The sequence below is a fragment of the Meles meles genome, chromosome 19, assembly GCF_922984935.1.
Source record: "Meles meles chromosome 19, mMelMel3.1 paternal haplotype, whole genome shotgun sequence".
Classification (NCBI taxonomy): Eukaryota; Metazoa; Chordata; class Mammalia; order Carnivora; family Mustelidae; genus Meles; species Meles meles.
Genome location: NC_060084.1, coordinates 40,474,708 through 40,497,813, shown reverse-complemented (window position 1 = coordinate 40,497,813; position 23,106 = coordinate 40,474,708). Strand labels below are relative to the sequence as shown.

General features: G+C 46.3%; 1 protein-coding gene across 3 annotated transcripts in view; it reads left to right on the top strand.

Annotated features, from left to right (window-relative positions):
* The window catches only part of CEP89 (centrosomal protein 89), a 64,939-nt gene extending 47,769 nt beyond the window's left edge, over positions 1–17,170 (top strand). For 2 of the 3 annotated variants that reach the window (XM_045989142.1, XM_045989141.1), the window contains exons 15-19: positions 1,100–1,267; positions 2,171–2,312; positions 6,229–6,318; positions 10,748–10,917; positions 16,872–17,170. In XM_045989142.1, coding sequence (XP_045845098.1) covers positions 1,100–1,267; positions 2,171–2,312; positions 6,229–6,318; positions 10,748–10,917; positions 16,872–17,028 — 727 coding nt within the window. In that variant the 3' untranslated portion in view covers positions 17,029–17,170. Of the gene's footprint in view, positions 1–1,099; positions 1,268–2,170; positions 2,313–6,228; positions 6,319–10,747; positions 10,942–16,871 lie in introns of all 3 variants that reach the window. The other variant, XM_045989143.1, reaches the window with a different exon arrangement.
* Positions 17,171–23,106: the final 5,936 nt, after the last annotated feature.

Genomic DNA, 23,106 nt, shown 5'->3' with positions numbered 1-23,106 from the left:
AAATATCTCTCCATGTTGAAATAGCTATTAGAGTTGATTCTTTTACCTTCAGTTAGTTAGTGCCCGCAAATTGCCTGGTGGTATTCCGTCGTATGAAATACTACATTTTACTTATTTTAGTGGAAGTTTAAATTGTTAATAAGTTTGCCCTGTTCAGTAGTGCCACAGTGAGATTTCAAGTACGTGTCGTCAGAGTTTCTCTACGTATGTATTTAGAGGTGGACTGTTGGGTCACAGGGGAAGTGCGTTTTCTAGAACTTGATGTATTGCTCTCTGAGGTGACTGGCCCACCAATACTTTCCCAACATTCTCTATAGCTCCTAGTTGCTTTTCATTGTGGATTTTTCTTTAGGGATTGATTTGAGTACATTACTTTGGCTTTAAAGAAAATTCCAAAACCAAAACAGAAGACAGTGAAGAAAAAAGATAAAAACCTCAGTTTCATGGTTTTTATCTGGGTATGTCCTCCACTCTTTGACTAATTCAAACTAAGTAAATAGAAAGTAATGGAAAACTATCTGGAAAACCCCTGCCTGGGTGTTCAGGAAACCCGCCCAGGCTGAAGTCACTGAGCTGAACAGGTCAGTCCTGATGATTACATGAGAGCTGACCGAGAGAACCAACGAAGAACTAACTCTTTTCTCCAGCCTCATTTTGCCAGAAGTGTATGTTGAAATTGTATGCCTTCCTTGTTCTTTTGTTGCTTTTATCATGAAAACATAGAATTACTTTAGTATGACCTAAAATTTGTTTTAGCATCAGGATTTGGGGGAGGCAGTTATACCTATGTAAAAAATGAAGCAGTCTTAAATTCTTTCTGGAAGGAGTATAGGGTACACATAAGTGTATCTATACAAAGGCATAAGCAATAGTTATTGGCAGGAAAAGCATTAGATCATCACCATCAAAAAACCTTGTGGCTGGCCCCTAGCAGTTCCATCCCAGGCCCTCCGGGAGGGGATGGACAGCGTTTGCACAGGGGCCTTCCCCGGACCCCGACGGGCTGGCGGGCTGGGCTGCCCCTCACTTGCCCGGCAGCGGCTGCCTCCTATGAGCATCAGTGTGCCAGATCCACGCCTGTGATGTTTTTGTCCCCCAGCCAGCTGCAGAAGGAAGAGGAGAAAGAAAGTGCCGAAATGGATGAGTTGATGGGAAAGTTGGCAGAGCTGCAGGCACAGAAACAGAGCCTGTGCTTAGAGAAGAACAGTCTGGCCGCGAGAAACCAGGCGCTGGGAGATGAACTCGACAGGGCACAAAAAATAAATAGGTTTCTATCTATTTTTTCTTAAGCGGGTTTGTTTTGTTGTGTGTATTTGTTTTTTAGTATTAAAAAGAGAAAATTAAATATTCTCTTTTATTTTCTTTGTCTTTTTCTAATACTGACTATAAAGTGGAAAAGGATCATTGAGATTACTGGGTATTAAAAGAAAACTGTAGTAAAAGCTGTTCTGTTGGCCAGCCTTAGCCAGCATCTCTCAGGTCTATAGATCGATTATAGTTGGTGGTCGTAATGATGACCCTAAGACTCTGAAAGTCCTCGAAGTTCTTTCCTACACATTTCTCAAAAGTCAGCTTTGGGCAACTGGATTCCTTTTTCAAAAGCATCTTTTAGGGGCGCCTGGGTGGCTCAGTGGGTTAAAGCCTCTGCCTTTGACTCAGGTCATGATCCCAGGGTCCTGGGAACGAGCCCCACATCGGGCTCTCTACTCAGCAGGGAGCCTGCTTCCTCCTCTCTCTCTGCCTGCCTTTCTGCCTAGTTGTGATTTCTCTCTGTCACATAAAATATTTAAAAAAAAATTTTTTTAAATAAATAAATAAATAAAACAAAAGCATCTTTTAGAACATGATCCAAAAAAATGAATGGAATAATACATACAAACTAGTCTATTGACGGTGTTAAGTGTTTTGTGATACCTATTGACTTGATTTGGAGTCAGTAATTATGTGCTCGCTTCGGCAGCACATATACTAAAATTGGAGTCAGTAATTATGCTTCACTTAAAATTAAACTCCCTTACCTCTTTTCACCCTGAAACTTAATAGAATTAGGTTGCTGAAGAATACATTTAAATGCTAACATACTTGCTGTTTTTACAATGCAGATATTCACTATGTCCTAGCCATTCAGGCTAATGAGTTTTTTCTTCCACCATTTGGGGGAACTCTCTAGGAGGTCTCAAAAGAAAATTGATGTCCTCAAAAAGCAGGTGGAAAAAGCCCTGGAGAACGAAATGTCTGCTCACCAGTACCTGGCAAATCTTGTCGGCCTGGCAGAGAATGTAACCCAGGAACGCGACAATCTTATGTATTTGGTAAGCTCCCTCACTTCCTTCAAGTACACTGAAAGTCAATATGCAAATGTGATTTTTTTTTTTTAAGATTTTATTTATTTATTTGACACAGATCACAAGTAGGCAGAGAGGCAGACAAGAGTGGGGGTGGGGAAGCAGACTCCCTGCCAAGCAGAGAGCCCAATTCAGGACTCGATCCCAGAACCCTGAGATCACGACCTGAGCCGAAGGCAGCGGCTTAACCCACTGAGCCACCGAGGCGCCCACAAATGTGATTTTAAGAGCGTTTTCTTAGGGCACCTGGGTGGTTCAGTCAGTTGAACGCCTGACTGGATTTCGGCTCAGGTCGTGCTCTCAGGGTCCTGGGATCGAGCCCCATGTCACGCTCCACACGCAGTAGGGAGTCTGCCTGAGATGCACCCTCTCCTTCTCCCTTCGCCCCTCCACCCACTCTCTCTCCCCCTCTCTCTCAAATATTTTTTTAAAAAGCATTTTCAATACAAGATTATCCATAAAAGGCTTCTTCGTCTTTTTAAATTTTAACTGCACATTTTCAGATTCTCCGAAATTTTAACTTTCAACCATGGGGGAAAAACATTTTCAAAAGGCAAATAACCAGACGTTTAAATAATGGTAAACAGTATTTTCAGAGGTGAACTAACGGCCTTAGTCCATTTAACCAACTAGAGCAGGAGCCACAGGTGTTCATTACACACACGTCTTTGTGTTCTCTCCCCAAAGCTGACTTAATGCGTTCCCTGGGTGAAGGGGAAACAGAACCATAGGCAGGTTAAGTAGAGTTCATCCCCAAGTAGCTTCTGGCTGCTCTGGTCCCAAGGACGGAACTGAGGGGATGATTGCTGGTCCTAGATGACGGAGCTCTGCCCAGCCAGCAGGAGCGATGCCACCACCATGATGCTTGGCATTTCCACAGATTTTATTTTTTTAAACAGTTTAATTCTCAAAATTTCTCTTTTTTTATGATTTCATTTATTAGAGAGAGAGAGAGCACGAGCAGGGGAGGGGCAAAGGGAGAAGCAGATTCCCCACTGAGCAGAGAGCTGGACATGCAGCTGGATCCCAGGATCCTGAGATCATGACCTGAGCCGAAGACAAATGCTTAAGCGACTGAGCCATCTAGTCACCCCTTCCACACTGATTTTAAAAGGTGTCAGCCATTGGGGCACCTGGGTGGCTCAGTGGGTTAAAGCCTCTGCCTTCGGCTCAGGTCATGATCTCAGGGTCCTGGGATCAAGCCCCGCTTCGGGCTCTCTGCTCAGCGGGGAGCCTGCTTCCTCCTCTCTCTGCCTGCCTGCCTCTCTGCCTACTTGTGATTTCTGTCTGTCAAACAAATAAAATCTTTAAAAAAAAAAAAAAAGGTGTCAGCCATAGGGCCATGCAGTGAAAGAAGACAGACACTGCCAAGCTGGACACAGTGAAAAAGCCCGATAGAATTTACCACAGAATAGGACTTACCTAACGGTATCTCCAAGTGGTAAAATTACAGGCAACGAAAAAGAAATCTTCTTGCGTACTTGCACTTGATGATTTTTCAACTTTGAGCGCATGTTGCTTACATACATTTAAACGTTTGTTTAAGCAATGTTGCAGATCTCTGGTAACCTAGCATTAGAAGCAGTAGTTGAGTGGGTGTCATGACAGAGGAGACCAGAGGACTTCCTGAGGCAGTTGGAAATTGGCAAACTTGGAATCACTCAGCCCCTCCCGCAGGTGAATGGTGTGGGGAGTCTGGTAGGGCATGGCACGGGCTTATTCACGTCTGCTAGGAAGACATCAGGTCCTCCATAGGGAAGTGGATGCAGGCTTTTAGCTATTGTTTGCATAAGAGGAAATATAAATAGCACACAGCTCTTGGGGGAAAATGTGATCCTCACTTGTAATAAAAGATGCTAATTAAGCCACTTACCATTCTGTACTTGCAAGGTCACCAAAAAAAAAAAAAAGGTTTTGTTTTTTTTTAATTATAATAGTTGTTGGTAGGAGTGTGGTTACATGTTAGTGGTGATCTCTGAGTCCTTTCTGGGTCTTTTATTTATTTATTTGAAAAGATTTCATTTATTTATTTATTTGATACAGAGAGAGAGAGATCACAAGCAGTCAGAGAGGCAGGCAGAGAGAGAAGGGGAAGCAGGCTCCCCGCTGAGCAGAGAGCCTGATGTGGGACTCGATCCCAGGACCCTGAGATCATGACCTGAGCCGAAGGCAGTGGCTTAACCCACTGAGCCACCCAGGCGCCCCCCTTTCTGGGTCTTTTAGAAGCAGTGTAAGTCAGACACGGCATGGTAGGAGCCAAAGCACGCACTCCCCCTACGGTAGCAGCCCCCCTCCTGAAATATCACCACCCTGACCCGTGCTGGACTCGGGCATTTTCTGTAGCAGTGCTGAGCGCCCTTTTCCTTTTCTGCTGTGCCTCCTGGGCTTATCTCCCTGGAATGGCAAGAGTGCAAAAAAGAAGCACGCTGGAGAATTGACCTCCCATGTGGGGCAGTGATCTCCCAAGTTTCCGTGATGAAGTTGAGATCATCCCCAGCCCTCAGACGGTCTCTCTTAGGCCCACCCCTCATATCTGTGCGCCCAGGATGGGAATATAACGGGAGACATATACTATTTGTGCGAATACTTAGAAATTAAGCCAACAATCTGTTAATGAACTGTGTTCTCTCTTCCTGCCTGACCTTTGTTATTATAGCCTGAAAGCAAGGCTCAGGTTTAGAACCCTTAGGCCCCTCGGATGTGGGGGAGTTGCTTTCATCCCACCCTACCTCCACCCACTACAAGGGACTTCTGTGTATTTACAGACACTGCTGTCCCCTTGCCCCTGCAAACTCCTTGCACCCGGGAACCCCAAGGTCAGCCCCTCTACTTGGGGTCCTGTGGGTGGTACTGGCTGCCTCTACCCTGCCTGGGACTGTGGGCCAAGCATCCCAACATTACTTATCCTGTCCTGGTCTCCTAGACCTCAATTTATTGAAAGTGGCATCTTGATTTCTTCTTTCTTTTTCTCTGTCTTTTTTTTTTCTTTCTAAGATTTTATGTATTTATTTGTCAGAGAGAGAGAGAGAGCACAAGCTGGGGGAGCTGCAGGCAGAGGGAGAAGCAGGCTCCCAGCTGAGCAAGGAGCCCGATGCAGGACTCGATCCCAGGACTGTGGGATTATGACCTGAGCCGAAGGCAGATGCTTAACTGACTGAGCCATCCAGGCATCCCGAAAGTGCCATCTTAATTTCTAATCCCACCTTTAGGATGGGTTTTTCATGTGACTTATGGCAAGTTATTTAACTTTCTGTGTCTTATTTTTTCCTTTCTGAAGGAAATCAAATGAAATCAAATTGTCATCCCGGCCTGCCTTAGAAGGAATGCTCACCCCTGTTTTTTTAATTTTAGCATTTGAAATAATTTACAGTGTGTAGCAATTCATGTCCTATCTGATATTAATCTAAGTCATTCAGCTTCAAGGGACATGCCTCTTGGCTGTGGTGCCATCACATTTGGCTTGGTGAATGGCATTGTGTATTCACGTTATCCTTAATTTTGTAATCAGGTAGTCAAGCTAAAAGTTTATTTGCTTGTTGGCACTTACAACTTGGATACGGTTGAAGGAATGCTATATTCCACAAGCACAAGAAGTGTGCTGGAAGCCCTTACAGCACATCCCCCTTGTTCTGGGGGCTCAGTCTTCTCTTGGTGCCCAGGCGGGGCCCCGCCTGCTCCTCTGGTTCTTGCTCCACCTCAGCTATTGGCCCAAGTTCTGTCCACGTCTCTCACACACGGAGTGGGGGCCAGGCGGGGTGGTGGGCCGGGACGTGTGGCAGAACAGATTACTTGTGAGGAAAAATGATTTTTACAGAAGAAGTATTGTTTTAACTTCTCTATTAAACTAAGAGCCCACTCTTTTTCTTTTCATTTTTCTCCATAGGCTAAATGTTTACAAAGTGAGAAGCATGGCGTTCTCAACAAAATCATAGAAGGCAATATTCGCTTGGGAAGGTTAGAAGAAAAAGTCAAGGTAAGTGGCCATTAGCCTCAGAGGTGCCATTTTCGAACAGAAACAGCAGCTCCCTGGGGCAGACTCACATGTTTAAAAAAATGAGTCATGTCACATATATGTATCACGCTAATCATCCACAGGGTAAAACAGTATTGCATATAGACCAATCCACTCATTAAATAAACTGGCTTATCTGCATAATAAGATACCATGCCACTGTTTAAAAGAAGAAAAATGCTATGGAAAAATCTCCAGGCTTTATCCTGAAGTTAATGTGCAGGCTTTACACTCAAGGCCAGGATTTGTCGGTTCTTTTGGGAACAAGGTTGACCCTCTTCTCTCTAGCTAAACCCTAACTGCACCCTTCAGTTTCTCTGCCCAAGAAAACTATCGTCGGGGTACTAGCTCTCCTCCCCTAGGCCGCATCCCTCAACCTGAGCTCTTATGTCCCCGCCAGCTGTGTTCTGAGTGCCGGCCTCCGGCTCTGCCTCCACTGCCTTCCCAGCCAGACTGACTTCTCTGGAGCAAGAGCAGGGGTGCGGGCAGGCTAGAGGCCTGGGTGGGAAGAGGAAGGTCTGTGAGGGCATTTAGCTCTAGCGCAGGGAATGAGATCTAGGACCTCTGTCGGATAATGATGAAAAAGGCCTGACACACGGAGAAATAGATTGATGACATTTACTATGTTGGGAAATTAACAAACTAAGACAAAACATTGGCTGGCTCTGTGTACAGCCAGGTGTATATACATATGTGTGTAAATATGTTATGACTTTGTTTTGTTCTAGGGAACGTAAGTCCTAAATTATTTATTTTTTAAAAGTTATTAACTTCTGATTGCTCGGCCTTAATGCAAAGAATAGACTTTTTTTCCTGGTGTTTAATGAATATTGCCTAAATAACACAAACATCAAGGTTCTGGAAGCCACACAGCCTGTTCTTCATGATTTTCAAGTGGTACAGAGTTGCTCCCTGAGGGCTTTTCGGGTTTCCAGTAGGATCTGCCACATACAACATCCCTTAGATACCCTTACCCTGTTCTGGATCCTGCCTGGGTCTGGGCCATCCCCAAGGAAGATCACCTCCATCTAACAAAATTCAGAGAAGACTAACCTACCTTCCAGCACATCACTGTTCTCATTGATAATGGGCAGTGGCCTTTGAGGTGAGGAGTGTACCCACCACACATCAGGGAACTCATTCCTTCTGTGGGCCAGAGAAGCTCTACTCCTGTTCCCACATGTGGGCTTTTAGTCATGATGCTATTTGAAGAAAGAGTTGCTTTGCTAAAAGGAAAGTTGAAAATGCTACATTCGTCCTCTACCCAGAACTCAGGGCAACTGATCCTGTGGCATCGGGTGGTAGGAATGACTTAATTTAACCAGATAGCTTTGGGAGTTGTGTTGACTTCTAAAATGTCATCTGAGATTCCTAGCAGAAATCATAGTTTTCTGGGAATTTTATTTCTGACGCAGGTTTGAAGTCAGTGAGGATATGGTAAGTTTAATCTTCAAGTATGCTTAGTTGTTACAGTCTAACTAGGTAGGATAAAGAAAAAGAAATCCATATTTAGACAGGGGTGCCCGGGTGGCTTGGTCATTGTAAGCGTCCAGCTCTTGGTTTCAGCTCAGGTTGTGATCCTGGCATCGTGGGGTCAAGTCCTGCATCAGGCTTCTCGCTCAGTGCAGAGTTGCTTGTCCCTCCTCCTCTGCTCCCCCAGCCTTCTCTCTCTCTCTTTCTCAAATAAATAAGTAAAATCTTTAAAAAAAAAAAAAAGAAAAAGAAAACCTTGGACACCCAGGCAGAAGGCCAAGACATAAGAAAAAGAAAACCATGTTGGCCTCCCACTTCTCCACAGCAATAGTGAATACCAGAGAGCAGTGCAATGCCTTCTATAAATATTCGAGGAGACAGAGTGTGAGCCAAGTATGTTTCCATCCGGCCAAGCTACTCTTCAGGCCGTTTTGACCATGTAAGAACTCCAGGCAAAGTTTTCTGTAAATCTCACCTGAAGATTAATCAACTTGAGTTCAGCCAATCAAGAAACAATTGGGCAAATTCCAGAAGAGTAGTGAGCAAAGGACAAATTTAACTGGGAGCTAAGACTTCAGTGAAGCAGGGATAAGGCTGATGGAGTAAAATGTAAATGTTTTCTGACAATGTGGAATTAATACAACCAAGGGAAAGCTGATAGGGCAAGGAGGTAGCAAAGTAGAAAGTAGACGGGCTGATTGCATCATAGTCGTAACTCAGAGTTCAAAGGATATCATTTCAAGCTGAAAAATCAGTAGGAGGAGCTTAAACATATTTAAGTAGGGCAAGAAAATGCTGTTGTGAGCTAACACTATGTTACTTTTGCTAAATGAAAAGACTAAGGACATGTAATGTAAAGGCATGAGAATAAAAGTCACCACAAGAATCGAGAGAGATCCATTCCTAAATAGAATCACAACAGTGAAAAGAACAGAGAAAATGGACTATATTCAAGTATTTAAAAATGTATGTAGATAAAAATTACAAATTTGAGACCAAACAAATATAAAGAAATATGAGCTAATTCACCCATGAAAAGAAAACAGATTGATAATGAAGCAAATGATATTCCATGATGGAGCCAAGGGACAGTCTGAAACCAAGTGCATCCGAAAGCTGAAGAGTAAAAGGATGAGTAAAGATAATCCAGACGTACGCAAACAGAAAGAAAGAAAGCAAAGTTGCAATCTTTACATGTGCTGAGATAGACTTCAGGCCAAAAGGCCTAAATGAAACAAACAAAAGAAATGCTAAAGACTGCAATTAATGGTGTATAGTAGCTGTGAATATTGGTGCACTAAATAAAGAGAAAATCTGTGTAACAGCAAAATAGGGAAATAGAAACATAGTAATAATAGGAGCTTTAGGGGTGCCTGGGTGGCTCAGTGGGTTAAAGCCTCTGCCTTCAGCTTGGGCCATGATTCCAGGGTCTTGGGATGGAGCCCCACATCCCCACATCCGGCTCACTGCTCAGCAGGGAGCCTGCTTCCTCCTCTCTCTCTCTCTCTCTCTGCCTGCCTCTCTGCCTAATTGTGATCTCTATCTGTCAAATAAATAAAATCTTTAAAAAAAATTTTTTTTAAATAATAGGAGCTTTAATCTTCTCTTGGTCCAAGACAGATCAAGAGATGAAACAAAAGTAACTAAGGATATAGAAGGTTTAACAAAATCTGTAAGGTTTATTGGTGTGTGTGTATTTGTGTATAACAACTGACTGATTGTAGATTGGCTCAAAAAGGAACCCCTAGAGTAGAAATAAGGCACATTTGTTGATCAAAAAGCTAAAAACCAGAAATTGATAAACAATCAGAAAGCAAAAAAATACTCTTTTAGCTGGAAATGTAAAAACCATGAAGTAAACCAGTTGGTGGATCAGAGGGAAAGTATAAACTGTCAGTTTCTAAATAGAATTGATATACTAGTTAGAATCGCAAAAATTAAGACAAGAGACAACAAATATTGGCGAGGATATGGAGAAAGGAGAACCCTCTTACACTGTTGGTGGGAATGCAAGCTGGTACAGCCACTCTGGAAAATAGTATGGAGGTTCCTCAAGACATTAAAAACAGAGCTACCCTATGACCTGCAGTTGCACTGCTGTGTATTTACCCCAAAGATACAGATGGAGTGAAAAGAAGGGCCATTTGAACCCCAATGTTCATAGCAGGAATGTCCACAATAGCCAAACTGTGGAAGGGGCCGAGATGCCCTTCAACAGATGAATGGATAAAGAAGATGTGGTCCATATATGCAATGGACTATTACTCAGCCATCAGAAAGGATGAATACCCAACTTTTGCATCAACATGGCTGGGACTGGAGGGGCTTACACTAAGTGAAATAAGTCAGCCAGAGAAAGACAATTATCATATGGTCTCACTCATACGTAGAAAATAAGGAATAGTTTGGAGGACCTAGGGGAAGAGAGGAAAAACTGAATGGGAAGACAAACCATGAGAGACTGGACTTCTAAATGGAATTGAATCTGTGTCAAGTACAAATCAGAACCTCTGTAACCCCAGTTTTAGAAATGCTCAGAAGGAAGTCATACTTTAAATACTACCCAGAAAAAAATGGAGAAGGAAAATAAATGAATCAGGCTTCTGTCTCTGTCATCTGTTTACCAGTAGAGTGTGACAGACTCCGCCAGGTTGGTCTGTTTTTAGTTGTAGCATATAAAATAAAACTGGGTCTGATAAAAATGAGAAATTTGGTTTCCTTGTACTTGGTATTCTGTTTTTTACTCTCTGACTTTTATGAGCCAGACTTGCCCTCCCAGATCAGATTTATGCAAGGTTTACTCATCATCTCAGTGGGCTCTGATAGCCCGGAAGGGGAGGGTGCGCGTCCCGGGAAGCCACCCCCTGGGCGGCAGGCAGCATCCCCTCACCCACATGGGGCCTCCTCCCCCTCCCAGGGGTACAAGAAGCAGGCGGCACTGAAAGTGGATGACATCAGTCACCGCCTGACGGAGCAGCAGGAAGACTTCGCCAGCAGGACCGCTCAGTACCAGCAAGAGATGAGGCACCTGCATCAGATGCTGCAGGACAAGCAGGATATCCTGGACCAGGCCCTGCAGCAGAAACGGTAGGGCCGCCCCAGCCCCACAGAATAGGTCTAGTTGCGGATGTTGGCCAGAATGTTCTAGTAAAACGCCCCGGACCCGTTTTGTTTATCTTTTACATTTAAGTTTTATCTGAGTGTAATATTGGTCTTGATTCTTACTTGCTCATTTTCTTTTTAAATGTTTTCCCCCAGCAATTGACATACAGGATTGTGTAAGTTTAAGGTGTATAATGTGATGGTTTGATTCATGTGCATCCTGTGAAGTGACTGCCACCACGAGGCTAGTCAACACCTCCCTTGTCTCACCTAATTCGCATTTTGTTATGGTGCCGGCAGCGGTGGTGGCTGTTAGGGCAGGAACCTCGAAGAACCGGCTCCCAGCAGCTTTCAGGTATACAACACGGTGTTGTTGCCCCGGTCACCGTGCTGTGCTTCTCATTTTCCTTAATCCCCCCTGGAGAGCTCCCCATTGTTTGAATATTACTTCTTAAATCAGTCCGGGGGGCCTCTAGTTGTCCTTCCCTCTTTTCTCCTCTCTTCGATGCTTTTGTTTTTCTTGGGATTTTAAAAATTTTTTATCAAGTGTCTTATTTCTGATTTTTCTTTTTTTTTTTTTTCATTTCTGAGGATTTTAAAATCTCTGATCATTCCCTTCTTTTAAGATCATGATCATGAGATGATGGCCACATGATGTTTTCTCTGCATGTAAGGTACTAAATTGGTTTCCTTTACCCTTTAAACATGGGCTAGAGGAAGTGTTGCCAGTGTATGAAAAACAGTGGGGAATGTCGCATGCTCCATGAAGGTGAACTTGGTGGTCCTTCGTACTTAACTCTGCCTTTTCATGCTGGCCGTGCTGTCTTTGCCAGACTGGAACATAAACTGGTGGGTGCAGAAGAATCATAATGCACGCGCGGGATTTCTTCGGGTTGTAGGACGATCCGGGTGTTTGATGTCATGCAGAATGCAGATAGCTGTTTTCCACCAGCCCGATGCTTCATAAATGCAAGGCAGGATGAGCTCTTACCTGCCGTGCTTGTCATGGATTCTGGAGTCACAGAAGTTCTTACCGCCATACACAGCTACTTGTAAAAATACTGAGCTAATACCAGATTTCTTGCTAGATAGTTGGTTTAGAATCACAGTAATAAAATGACATTTTGTTTTTCACTTTTTCCCCTTATTCCACTGTCTGTCCTTAGATTGTTGAAAGTTATGCATTCTGTTTCTGTACTTTCAGTGGTTACCCTTAAAATTTTACCATGGAGGGGCGCCTGGGTGGCTCAGTGGGTTAGAGCCACTGCCTTCAGCTCAGGTCATGATCCCAGGGCCCTGGGATCAAGCCCCGCGTCGGGCTCTCTGCTCATTGGAGAGCCTGCTTCCTCCTCTCTCTCTGCCTGCCTCTCTGCCTACTTGTAATCTCTGTCTGTCAAATAAATAAATAAAATCTTTTAAAAAAAAAAATTTTTACCATGGATATTTAACATTAAAAATCTTAATTTAGGGGTGGCTGGGTGGCTCAGTTGGTTAAGCAACCAAGTCTTGATTTCAGCTCAGGTTTCGATCTCAGGGTTGTGAGTTCAAGCTCTGCGTTGGGTTAAAAAAAAAAAAATCTTACTTAAATTTAGACAGGTCTACATTTCTTCCTCCCAGTGCAAGATCTAATGCTCTTATCCAATTCTTTCCCCGCTCAGTTTATATGATGTCATCTAGTGTCATTCGGTAGATAAAAGTGAAGACCAAAGATCTATTTGATATCATCTTTAGCCCCCCCCAATTAAATGTTTCTGGTTTCTATATAATTCTTTATTCTGATTTACCCACAGGTACCAATTTCTTTACTTACTGATTATTATAAACAAGACAACAGGCCCAAAATGAGTCTCACATACGCTGGCCCCACACATCACCAAACCAAGACTTGACTTAATTACAGTTTGGCTCTTCCAGAAAGGGAATCTTTTTTTTTTTTTTTTTTTTTTTTTTTTTGACAGAAATCACAACTAGGCAGAGAGGCAGGCAGAGAGAGAGGAGGAAGCAGGTTCCCCGCGGAGCAGAGAGCCCGATGTGGGGCTCGATCCCAGGACCCTGGGATCATGACCTGAGCCGAAGGCAGAGGCTTTAACCCACTGAGCCACCCAGGCGCCCCCAGAAAGGGAATCTTAAACTGGTTAGTCAAGAATTGTGTAGTCAGTGCTACTTAGGTCATATGCCTGGGAGACCCTTGCTGTCCCCTAAAGGAAAGTAACTTTGCAATAACCAACCCACTTTTACTGAATATAACTTCCTTATTCCTGCTTCCTTCTGCCTAAAAAAGTCTTTCATTTTGTACAGTTCCTCAGAGCTCCTTTCTCTTTGCTAGGTGGGATGCTGCCCAATTCGAGTTGAGTTTTGCTCAAATAAACTCTTAAAATTTCCGTATTTCCTCAGTTTATCTTTTAATATATCCCCTCTAACATGTCAGACCTTATTTCTCGGATTAGTTTCCTTCTTCCTAAAATACCTTGTTTAGAAGTTTCTTTAGTAAGAGTCTGTTGGGAGTGAGCTTTCTTAGTTTCTGTTTACCTGGAAATGTCTGCATTTTTCCTTCATCCTCGTAAGATAATTCTTGCCACCTGCAGAATTTTACGTTGACAGTCTTCTGTCAGCATATTCTACTATCTTCTCTGCTTGAGAAGTCTCTTTTGACAAGCCAAAAGACAAGTCTCCGACAAGCCTTTTGTCATTTTTTAAAATAATTGACATGGGGCACCTGGGTGGCTCAGTCGGTTGTGTCCAACTCTTGATCTCAGCTCAGGGCATGATCTAAGGGTTGTGAGTCTGAGCCCTGTACCAGGCTCTGTGTGCTCAGAGCAGAGTCTGCTTGAGATTCTCTGTCCCTCTCTCTCTGTCCTTCCCCACCACTTGTGTGCTCTCTCTTTAAAATAAATAAGTAAGGGGGTGCCTAGTTGGCTCAGTTCATTAAGTGTCTGCCTTCAGCTCAGGTCATGACACCAGGATCCTGGGATCAAGCCCCACATGGGGCTCCCTGCTTAGCTGGAAGCCTGCTTTCCCTCTCCCACTCCCCCTGCTCGTGTTCCTATTCTTTCTGTCTCTCTCTCTCTCACTGTCAAATAAATAAAACTTTTAAAAAATAAAAATAAAATAATAAATAAGTAAAATCTTAAAAAAATAAAGGTTTCCTCTGTCTCTTGTATTCTGCAATTTCATTGGTATGTAATTAACTGTAAGCGTCTTACATATCTACTTGGTGTAAGTTACTCTCTATATCTGTGATTACGATTTTTCATTAGTCTAGAAAATTCTCATCTCTTAAAATAAGACATTATCTCTTAAAATAAATTATTTCCCCTTATTCTTTCTAAATGTCCTTCTGGAGCTCAGATTAAATGTATGTTAGACCTTCCATATGCCTTATCTTTTAAATTTTCCATCTTTTTGTTTGGTAATTTCTTCTGCTCTGTATTCCTGTTTACTGATTCTCCCTTCAGCTGTGTTCAGTGTACCATTTAACCTAGCCACTGAGTTGTTTTTTGTTTTGTTTTGTTTTTAGTCAGCAACATTGTATTTCATTTTCAGTTCTATTTGGTTCTTTTGAAAATCTGGCTAGTTGTTTTTTTGGTTGTTTTTTTTTTTAAGATTTTACTTCTTTATTTGACAGAGAGAACACAAGTAGGTAGAGAGGGAGGCAGAGAGAGAGAAGGAAACAGGCTCCCCGCTGAGCAGAGACCCCGATGCGGGGCCTGATGCTAGAACCCCGGGATCATGACCTGAGCTGAAAGCAGAGGCTTTAACCCACTGAGCCACCCAGGCGCCCTGGCTAGTCGTTTTTAAAATAAAGTCTTGGTCTTTCTTTTTTTAAATACATCTTTTGTTTCTTTTAACATTTCATTTGTAGTTATTTTTTCAATATTGGAAATTTAGGAGAGCTTAAATTTGTTTTTTTTTTTTTGACTCTTGCTTTATGTGGCTTGTTTCTTTCTATGTACAACAAATTTTTAACTATGAATGCATATGTGGTTGAATTAATCTGTGGAGTCCTGAGGTTCTGGATTAAGAACGTTTTTCTCTACAGGAGATTTGCATTTGCTTCTCTTTGGTGCAAGAGAATATTTCCAACCTGGAGTAACTTAAATTTCTTTACTAATTATAAAAAAAATAGGCTATAGTAATATTTTTCAAAATATTTTTTTTCAAAAAACATACAAAAACTTTCAAAAGTCTTTTTAAAATGCTATTATTGCATTTATAATGTATAACTCCTTAATACCTGGTATTTTTCTACTGCATTTGGAGTGATTTCCTCTGCTCTATATTAGTTTGCTAATTCTCTTTTTAGTTGTGTCCAGTGTACTATTTAACCCATCCATTGAGCCCTTCCCCTAATTGTGTCTAAAATGGCTCTTCACTCCACACAGGTCCTGGGGGTGCCCAATCATGGGGAACAATGTAGATTCAAACTCCAGATCCATTTGAGAACGAGCTGGTGGCTACAGACCCCAGGGAGACACTTAGCCTCTCAGAGCAGGTTTCTGTTGAAGATGGGCAGTTTTTCCACCCAGCCCTGCTTTCTTTGAGGGCCCTTCACAGGTCTCCACTTACTTGCCCAATTGTGGAACACATAGTTCAGAGTGTTTCTAGGAAGACGGGGAATAACATGGATATGAGCGAGCCCTGGGGTTTTCTGTCCTACCCAGTTTGCATGGACCCAACAGCTAGTCTCCATTCTACAAAAATATGAGTTCCTGGCACGAACTTTTGTCCTCAGAGCAATAAGCAATACCAACATTCTGTTCCCTCCCTCTGTGCTTTCAGTTTAGTCTTCATTTCTTTCTGCCCTTAGAGACTTCCTGTTCTTATTTTGAGTTCGGCCATACATGATTGCTGTCATCTATGATTGTGTCATGATTGCTGTAATTTATCAAACGTCTAGGTGTTCTGTGCCAGAAAAGAGAAATTTGGAGATTTTTAAAACACAGTTTAATCAAATAGCACCCAACATTCAGTGGGCACGGGGGGGCTTGGAAAGAAGGAACAGTTCACAAGAGAAGTGACTTTGGACAAGTGGGCATGTCGCTGGCCTCCCTGAATCTCATTGTCTTCCTCCTTAAATAGCACTGCTCATCCCATTCGGTAATGCAGTTTCTAGCATCTTCCATAACCATCCGGCCACATCTGTAAAGGAGCTGGCCTCCCCACCGTGCCCTCCTGCACGAGGCCTGCTCTTCCCCCCAGGCTGAGGCTGGTCTTTCTGTCCCCCTCACTCTTCAATGGGGTCCACCATCCTGTGAGGTGGCAGCTGGTGCCCTGGTCTGTTCCCCCAGAAGACCACAGCCCTGTGAGGACACGGATACCTTGTCAGCCCGGCTTCCTCAGCCCTCCACATGCTACCCGTCACAGAATCCTTGTACCCTTTCCTTAACTGGTTCCCTCTGAATGCTCGCTCCTGGCACGTGATCTGTCTAGGCCAATCTTTTCTGTGTCCTCGATTATGAGCGTCACTCCGCACAGTCCCCTCCTCACCCCCACACTCACTGTTTATGTCCAGGACCCTCCTTGGCTCTGTGGATGGGTGTTTGGAGAGGAGCCTGATGTTGGCCGGGTCACAGCGGGGACAGGTAGAGGGGACACAGGAGAGGCTCACAGGGTTCATGCTGTGTGGGCGCCCACAGCTAGCCATTGTGCTGTAGGTCAGCCACTGCGGGTACTGTTTTAGTCTTATACATGTTAATTCTATAGAGAACAAGGGTCCAAAATAAAGGAAAAGGCAAAACTCAGTCTTTTTTCTATTTCCAGGGCACCTCAGCGTTTCATTCAGCCCTGACAGTCTCTGCCTCAGAACCCAAACACCATGGGATCTCTTCTCTGACATCAAGCATTCTTTGAGTTCTGGCTACTTTAAGAATTGCAAGGGTTCTATAAATATTTTTCTCATAGTGCTGTTTTAACCTTCTCTCTTTTTGTGTATTTCTCAGAGAAATGGAAGGCGAGCTTGAGGTTGTTTGGCAGTCTACCTCCAAGGAAAACCGAAGAATCCGAGAGCTGCTGCAGGCGGTGCTGGAGAGGCCGGGTGTGTGGGACGGCACTGGGGAGGCACGCTGGGAAGCCGTGGCTCCAGCTACGGTGACATGAAGCCACTGCCTGCCACAGCCCACGCCGTGCCTGGGGCCTTGGCCCGGAGCTCTGCCTTACCCCAGCACTAGGAGGCACAGGGGAAGGGCCACAGTGTTCCTCCTCGCCAGGGCAAGGTAGAAATAAACGGTCTCAGAAATTTCATCCCCCCCCTTTTTTTTACATTTTGCTTCATTTGACTAATACAATGCTGACCTATATTTTTGCCTTGCCTTAAAGCTCTATCTCACCTTGTCTTCTGCCTCGCCACGGAGCCAGGCTCTGTGAGCCCCGTTGCTCAGGGTGCCAGGGGCCCCAAGGAGCTGGCCTGGCTCTGGGCGCCTAGACCCGCAGCCGGGCGAGTGAGGGAGCGACCGGGTGGTGGGCCGAGCACCCACACGCGGGCTGTGCGCGAGGCCACTGAACGCATCCAGTGCTGGTACTGTCGTTGGCTCCAGCTGCTGTCCTGGCACGTGGTAAAAGACAAGTGCTAGCTCACACCCCAGTAAGTTACACAGTAGCTGTTCTGCCCCGTCTCCCTGCCCTTCTTTATCCTCCTGGAAGGGCAACTTTTCCGGGGCCACACAGCACCAAGGTGGGGATCTCTGCCCCAGCGCCACCGCCGAGAAGGATGCCAGAGGCCAGGGTTCTGCCGCTCTCTGCCACCTCCTCAGGCGGTTGACCCTAGCTTCTCAGGACCAGCCCTGGCACTTCCTGGTGGCGGTGCCAGCCCCCGAGGCCTGCTTGTCCCTGGCATGCTGGAAGAACGCGGGACATCAGGCTGCACGAGCCCCTGAGAGCAGTGTGGAGGGCAGAATCCTGGAACAGAGCCTTTTACGGGCGCCTCCCTGCAGAGACCTGCCTCGGAGCGGCGTGTGCACAGGCCAGCCCTGGGTCGGGATCGGGGCAGAAGTTACACGCCCGAACTCTGATTGCTAGCTGGGAGATGAGGTAGAAGATCAGTTTTATGTTTTATTCAACTGGTTCAACGGTTCAAGGATTCTAACTTATTTTCATTTTACCAGAGGTAGGGCGACTCAACTGGGATTTCAAACTCTCCCCATCCTTGGGAGTGTGACCTCGGAGGTGACCTAGCAAACAGCTTCAGTATTATTTCCAGGGAACCCAGCAGCTCTCCGGCAGCACTTCAACAGGCTGCAAGGCCCCAGTGCCCCCCTGAGTCTCTCACCTTCCAGATCTGTGCTTGGAGGGTGGCTTGTGTGGGCATCCTGCTGTTGTCACTTACGTAAAGAGCCACTTTTGTCATTCCTGGCTTTGTTTCGCCTTCTGTAAGAACATTTTGTTGCCTGGAGAAGTGAATGTTTGTACATTTCTGCCTTAAGTTTATTACACGTTACAAGCATACTTGGCAAGTTCGGGGACCCCTGGACCTTGTCACGGCCAGGCAGGGTTGGGCCCCGCAGCTCCTGTGTTTGACCAGACTCGTCGGATGCTGTAGGCATGTGGCAGGTGGGCTCAGAGTCCAGGGTGCGAAGGAGGGTCCAGGCAGGCAAAGCAGCGAGAAACAAGGTACTAAGGGACCCAGGGCCTGAGCTTCGATGCATTGTGAGGGATCTGGATTGCTCTGGGCCTTGCCAATGGGCAGGGTTTCAAGGGCTGGAGAATGACAGGGCTGTGTGCACCGGGACAAGAACTCGGGAGCCGCGGGAGGGGTGTTCGGGCTGGAGGTTGGGGTGAGAAGGGAGGCCAGACTGGCCCCGGGAAAGCCCGGACCGCTGCCAGGGGCCCGTCTGCTTGACCCTGCAGGTGCCAGTCGGACCAGGAGCCGTGGCCTTTCCTGCTTGGTCGTTGGGAGGCGAACAGTTATGAAATGGGCCCCAGGGACTCAAAGGGGTCCTGCTGCCTTTGGTGTTAGCAAAAAGCCGTCCGGGGGAATTGCAGACCAAGTGCAGAGAGGCCGGGGCCCAGCAGGCATGTGGGTGTGAGTTTGAGGTGACGGTAGGCAAGGAGCTGCCTTCAGTTTCCCGGGACATCTGCACGGAGGGCTGGAGGGGTCGGAAGTGGCTCCTGCCCCTCAGGCTCCAAGAAGAATGGACGAGGCCATCCTTTCCCAGGAGCTTCATGTTGTGGAGATCAGGGTGTCCTCCAACTCTGAGGAGAGGAGAAAATCCCAAATTGGATCTCTTTCAGTGCAGTGTATTTATTCAGCAAATAACCCTTGGAGTGCTTCTCTCTCTGCACGGTGTCGAGAACAATAGCGGTGACAAAGGCAGACGTAATTACAGAGCATTCTAGGTGCTGGGAAGAAAACAGGACAGAAACAATGGCCCCGTCACCTTCATGGCTGCTGTGGCAGCTACAGGGTGAACTCCGTGCAGAACATTCAAAAACAAAAATCTCAGGGGCGCCTGGGTGGCTCAGTGGGTTGAAGCCTCTGCCTTGGCTCAGGTCATGATCCCAGAGTCCTGGGATCGAGCCCCGCATCAGGCTCTCTGCTCGGCAGGGAGCCTGCTTCCTCCTCTCTCTCTTCCTGCCTCTCTGCCTACTTGTGATCTCTGTCAAATAAATAAAATCTTAAAAAAACAAAAATCTCATTGCGTGGACGCACGGTCATGATCTTACCCTCCAAAACAAAAAATAGTTACTTCCTCCCATCTCCCAATGCCCTGCCCCGCTATCTTGCAGGAAAGCTCGCCTGGTCAGTCGCCGTGTGCTCTGCTACTTCCTTTGTGTCCGAATTCCCAAGTGATGGTTTGTGCTGGGCTGTGCGATCCGAAGCTGCTTCACAGGAAGTTGTGCCCAGACTCTGTGAAGGGCTGATCTCTGCTCGCAGGCCAGGGACTCGGAGCCACGGAAAAGATGTCATTTCTCTGGGAAACATGAAAGGGAGTCGGGGGAGGGAAGTTCACGGAAGACTGTGGGTAGGAGGTAGCATTTCAGCGGGCGTTAAATGTGGAGTTGGATCTCCCCAGAAGAAGATTCTGAAAAGAAAGACGAGGACTCAGTAGGTGAAGATGAGGTCAGACCGGAGCATGGTTGGTCCTTTGTGCCAGACGACTGGCGCCCTGGAAGGAAGACAGCCGTGTGAGGACCGAGACACCCAGGAAGGACGCCATGCGACAACAGTCAGGGTTGGAGAGACCAAGGACGACACCTGGGAGTTCCGGCTACGCCAGAAGCTAGGAAGAGGCCGTGAAGGACCCCCTCCCGGGTTTCAGAGGGAGCACGGCCCATGCCCACACCTGGAGTCGGACTTCTCGCCTCCAGAACAGAGGCAATAGATCTGTCGGTTTTAGAGCCAGAAGAGGAGCTAAACAGGCCAGGCCCCCAGAGCCGGGGTTTCCCAGAGCAAGCAGGGTCCTCTTGCAGTGACAGGGCAACTTTGTGTGTGCAGGGGCACAAGGGGGTGAGAACGGGCCTTTTCAACTGAGTACATTTTCAAAGGTCATCGAACTACGGATCACGGACTTTTTTTTTTTTTTTTTAAAGATTTTATTTATTTATTTGACAGAGATCGTAAGTAGGCAGAGAGGCAGACAGAGAGTGAGAGGGAAGCAGGCTCCCTGCTGAGCAGAGAGCCCGATGTGGGACTCGATCCCGGGACCCTGAGATCATGACCTGAGCCGAAGGCAGAGGCTTAACCCACTGAGCCACCCAGGCGCCCCCGGATCGCGGACTTCTGACGAGAATCTTGTGCTGTATTGCGATGTGCTGGAAACATAAAACGTACCCCAGATTCTGAAGACTTAGAAGAAGAGTGTGACCTATCTCACCAATAATTTTTATACCGGTTATGTGTTGAGATAACATTTTGGATATTGCACCTGTTTTTGCTTCTACCTTTTGAAAAACGTGGCCACTGGAAAAAATTCAAACTACGTATGTGACTCTCAGTATACTTCTCTTGCAGAGTTTGTGTGTGGACCTAAATGTGAAAGGCAAAACAGATAAATCATGACTTTGGGGAGGGATTGCTTTCTTTTTCTCAAGATTTTATTTATTTATTTATTTATTTATTTATTTATTTATTTATTATTAAAAAATGTGGAAGAGGAGCCGAGGGCTTCTGGGGCTTCCATGGAGCTTTGGGGGCACTGGGAAGAAAGAGACCAGGCTGGTTGCCTGCTTTGGCAGGATGTTTCTCATTGTGCATGGGACCGTCGCCTGGTGCGGTTCCCAGAGGCGCAGGTCTCCTCTGGTGGAAGGGGATGACAGGGTGTACTTGGGACAAGCAGCTGCGGAGTGGGGGATTTCCTGTGTGGGAAGGGCCGGGCACCACAGAAGGTGCTTCCGTGAAGAAGGGCTCTTCCTATTCCAGCAAGAACGTTTTTAGGTGAAGGAGTCAGAGGAGACAGGGAAGGGCTCTCTGGCTTATGACTCTCTCCTTATGACTGCTCACCCTGGCCCTGCGGTGTCCGGGATGCACACGGGGCTTGCACAGTGGAGTCCGCAGGAGCCAGCAGTAGGGCGGGAGCTGAAGCAGGAAGAGAGGTGCATGGAGTCCTGAGATTGGAGCCTGGAACCTGGGGTGAGCCAGAGCCTGCAAGCCTCCTCAGGCAGTGAGTGAGTTGGAGGGATTGGCGGGGAGGTGTGCAGGGAGGGAGCAGCTCCCAGCAGCCCGAGCTTGTGAACTGCCTGGTGAACTGCCTGGCGTGGATCCACTTCCCTCAAGCCGCTGGGCTCAGTTGGGGGGTAGGGGGTGGGGTTACCTCCCTCCCAGAGGACACTCACACACGCCTAGATTTTCTGAGATGTAAGGTCTGGGTCGCTCTGGGTAACCTCTCTCCTACACAGGGTTCCATTAGCAGCAAAGACACCTCAAGTGTCCCACATCTAAAGGACAAGCCAGTCCTGGACCCTATGCTCTCGCTATCTCCTCTCCACAGAGAGTCTGAGCCCCCGGGCACTGCTTTACCCCAGCCTGGCTGCCGCACCTTTGCGTGTTCGAGCGCTTTCTGGGAAAACACCTAGGGCCGGATTTGCTGCATCCTGGGAGCACAGGTGTGTTTAACTGTGTAACATGTCTCCAGCACATGAGGACGAATCCTGCGTGTCTCCACTGACATGATGTCCTCAGCCAAATTCAGACAGAGGGGCGCCTGGGTGGCTCAGTGGGTTAAATCTTCTGCCTTCGGCTCAGGTCATGATCCCAGGGTCCTGGGATCAAGCCCGCCATTGGGCTCTCTGCTCAGTGGGGAGCCTGCTTCCTCCTCTCTCTGCCTGCCTCTCTGCCTACTTGAGATCTCTGTCTGTCAAATAAATAAATAAAATCTTTAAAAAAAAATTCAGACACAAAGTAGGATCTGGGGCAAAGGGGCAAACAGGGAGTTAGTGTTTAAAGGAGTGAGTGAATTCCTGTGTTAATTGTTTTATGGTGAAACTGTAAATCCTTGACATTGAAAAACTGCCCATTCTGCTGACTCTTTACAAGTTCTCCTGCCCCAAATCCAGGTAATAGGTGAGCACCGGCCTATATGGTCTTTGTGGTCCCCCAAAGGCTCTAAACTGTTACTGGCTGCAGCAGGAAGGAATATGAGAACACGTGAACTTGGGAACCGAAGGAAGTTCGGCAACTTGAAGGCACGTCTGGAACACGTTTGAATGGTACAGGCAGGTCCGGCATCTCTGTGAGGGTTTGACCCTTCGCCTGAGGAGGAAAGTGAACCAGAGGACAGGTTAGCAAGAGGCTGGGGAGAAACAGATTCACTCAGTCCGGCCCAGCACCTCTGTAGAAACCATCACAGGAGAAGGGACCCAAATGTGTACCAGATAGAGACCCTGAGTGCAGGTCGTGTTCATACAAAGTTGCAAGCACCTTTGCAATGGGAAAAAGCACAGTTTGAAAGTGAGGGTCAAGGGGCGCCTGGGTGGCTCAATGGGTTAAAGCCTCTGCCTTCGGCTCAGGTCATGATCCCAGGGCCCTTGGATTGAGCCCCACATCAGGCTCTCTGCCTGGTGGGGAGCCTGCTTCCTCCTCACTCTCTGCCTGCCTCTCTGCCTACTTGTGATCTCTGTCTGTCAAATAAATAAATAAATAAAATCTTAAAAAAAAAAAAAGTGAGGGTCAAGAGCTTTAGCTGAAACTTACGAACTAAGGGAGTGGTTTGAAAAAAATCTCCATCTTCCCAAGAAGTGTGG